The sequence below is a fragment of the Manacus vitellinus genome, unplaced genomic scaffold, assembly GCF_001715985.3.
Source record: "Manacus vitellinus isolate BGI_N305 unplaced genomic scaffold, ASM171598v3 scaffold_135_pilon, whole genome shotgun sequence".
Lineage (NCBI taxonomy): Eukaryota > Metazoa > Chordata > Aves > Passeriformes > Pipridae > Manacus > Manacus vitellinus.
This window is the reverse complement of record NW_021938977.1, coordinates 68217-70571: the sequence shown is the minus strand read 5'-3', so window position 1 is coordinate 70571 and position 2355 is coordinate 68217. Positions and strand designations below refer to the sequence as shown.

Here is a 2355-nt window from a genome sequence, read left to right as displayed (position 1 = left end):
CAGGACGGCCATGGGTGGGGGACCCCCGGCCCGTCTGTGGCCCCGTGCCCCGGGCAGAGTGGGGGGTGCCGAGGTGCAGGAGCTGCAGACCCCGAAGCGCAGCGGCAGCACCGGCCAAGTCCTGTGAGTCATAGAGCGGAGACACCGGAGTCGGCAGCGGCGTGCTCGATGCAGGGTGTTCCGATGGGGCACCTGCGCCGCTGCCAAACGGTGAGGTGGCTGCTGGTGCTTCACATCACTGCTGGCAGCCCCCCTGAGTGCACCACATGCTGCTGGCAGACCCCTGAGTGCACCACAGCACTGCCAGCAGACCACCGAGTGCTTCACACTGCTGCTGGCAGACGCCCGAGTGCACCACACCACTGCCAGCAGAGCCCCGAGTGCAGACCCCCTAACCCCAACTGCAGCCAAGCCAACACCCAGAACCGACGCTGGTGCAGGTGCCCAGCTAGGCCCAGATCGGGCTCCTTCCACAGTGCCAGTGTTGGGCAGACCTGGGGACAGAGGCTCAGTCTGGCCCCTTGCACGGTGTGTCCCACACCAGGTGGCAGAGGGGCAGTGGGGCACAGCCCTGCTCGCAGCAAGGCAGCACACAGTGCCATGGCCCCGTGACATGATCTGGCGTGAAGGCTGGCACTCGGCACCGCTTCCCACAGCGGCAGGGCACGGCCCTCAGCAGGGGCTGGGCTCAGGCCCCCAAGCCTTGGCAGCCCCATGCCATGGGGCAGCTACTCCTGGGGACAAGTGGCTCACGCCACGTGGCTCATGCCATGCTTGCAGCTCACTCACTGCTGACACCCCAGAGCCTCCTGTACCCCCAAACAGAGCTGCAAGAGGCTCAGTGCTTCTGGACTGCAAAACCCTGCCACCCACAGCACCCACCCCACACACTGGAGAGAGCCTGGGCCAAGCCCACACAAGGCTTGAGGTCCCCCTGAGGCCCTGGTGCCATCCATGCATGGTTCCATCACCTGGCCCCAGCTCTGTGCTGCTCTACCAAGCACTGCTGGGGGCTGCAGCCACAACCCCCTCCCATTCCTCACCCTCAGGCGAGTGCCAGCAGCTGGGTGGGCTCTATGGCCCCATCCCCAGATGAGTGCACAGGAGCAGGATTCAGCTCCTCTATGCTTCGGGTTGTACTCACCTGCCTAGAGTAGCCCCAAAGCCCAGGCCAGCCCAGGGTAGGAGTGTGAAGGTGAGGGAGGAAGGATAGATGGTGCATCCTCTCCATAAGGGCCATGCTGGCAGCCCGCAGAACCCAGCTGGTGCCAGCACCAAGGGGATGGCTCTGTCGAGCTGCATGGGGCTGCCACAGTGAGACCGAGGGGGCTGGGGCTCAAGGCCCTGTGGGGGTGAGGTGAACCACCACAATCCTACCAGCTCCATTTGAAGCCCCTGGTTGGGATGTGCTGTGTGAGCTGGGCTGTGTCTGCTCACTCCTGGTGTAGGGTGAGCATGGACACACATCCCCACGGGGCAGCAGTGCTGGTGGTGGCAGCCCTGTCCCAGCCCCAGCTTCAGCCCTACTCCCCACCCTTCCCACAGCCTCCCAGGATGCACAGCCCTGCACTGAGCACACCCTGACCCTGTGGGGACTCTGCACCCAGCGCTGGAACCCTGACACCATTCACCTGGTCCCACTGTTCTGTAGCAGTGAGGGCACTGTCACAGCCCATGGAACAGCTGCAGTGGAACCTGGTGATCCCCTAAGCCACCATCCACCCTCTGTTGGAGCCCCCTCTCCTCACCCAGTCAGTGGGGCAGCTCGTCCCATCAGCCTGCGGTCCACAGCCCCACACTCAGTGCCTTGGGACAAGGCAGAGTGGAGCTGTCGATCTGTAACACAGGAATGGTCACTCTGGAACTGCTTCTGCAGGGCCTGGAGGGGTTGCTGGGCCATGAGCCTGAGGGCCATGGGAATCGAGAGTGAAAAATGCCATTTATTGGTGCTCTGACTGTCTACAGCAGAGTCACACCAAACCCCGTTTTCAGGGGAAGCACCCCCAGCCTGCAGTGACCCCAGCTCTGTGCCCATGGTACTGCCAGCCCAGGGCCAGCCCCGGCCCAGTGGCACTCCCACTCCTTCCTCCAGGGATGTGCCATGGGGAAGGGCAGAGTGATGCCTGGGGCAAGAGGACTGTGCAGACAGGGGTCAGGAGAGGGTTGAGCATGGATGGAGAAACACATTGCAGGCAGAGCTGTCACATGGCACAGCCAGAGCTGGAGCCGGAGCCAGAGCTACTCCAGGCCTGTCTCAGGGTGCCCTGGCACCATCTTCTCCCCAGTGTGTCCCTGGGGCAGTGGGAGCCATGGTGATGGTGTCTCCCCAAGGAGAGAGAGGGACAGCTGCTGCCA

General features: G+C 63.8%; 1 protein-coding gene across 1 annotated transcript in view; it reads left to right on the top strand.

Annotated features, from left to right (window-relative positions):
- Nucleotides 1-1710, top strand: part of TRIM54 (tripartite motif containing 54) — an 18415-nt gene extending 16705 nt beyond the window's left edge. The window contains exon 8 of the mRNA XM_029958009.1: nucleotides 1652-1710. Coding sequence (XP_029813869.1) covers nucleotides 1652-1710 — 59 coding nt within the window. The remainder of the gene's footprint in view (nucleotides 1-1651) is intronic.
- The last annotated feature ends 645 nt before the right edge of the window (nucleotides 1711-2355 follow it).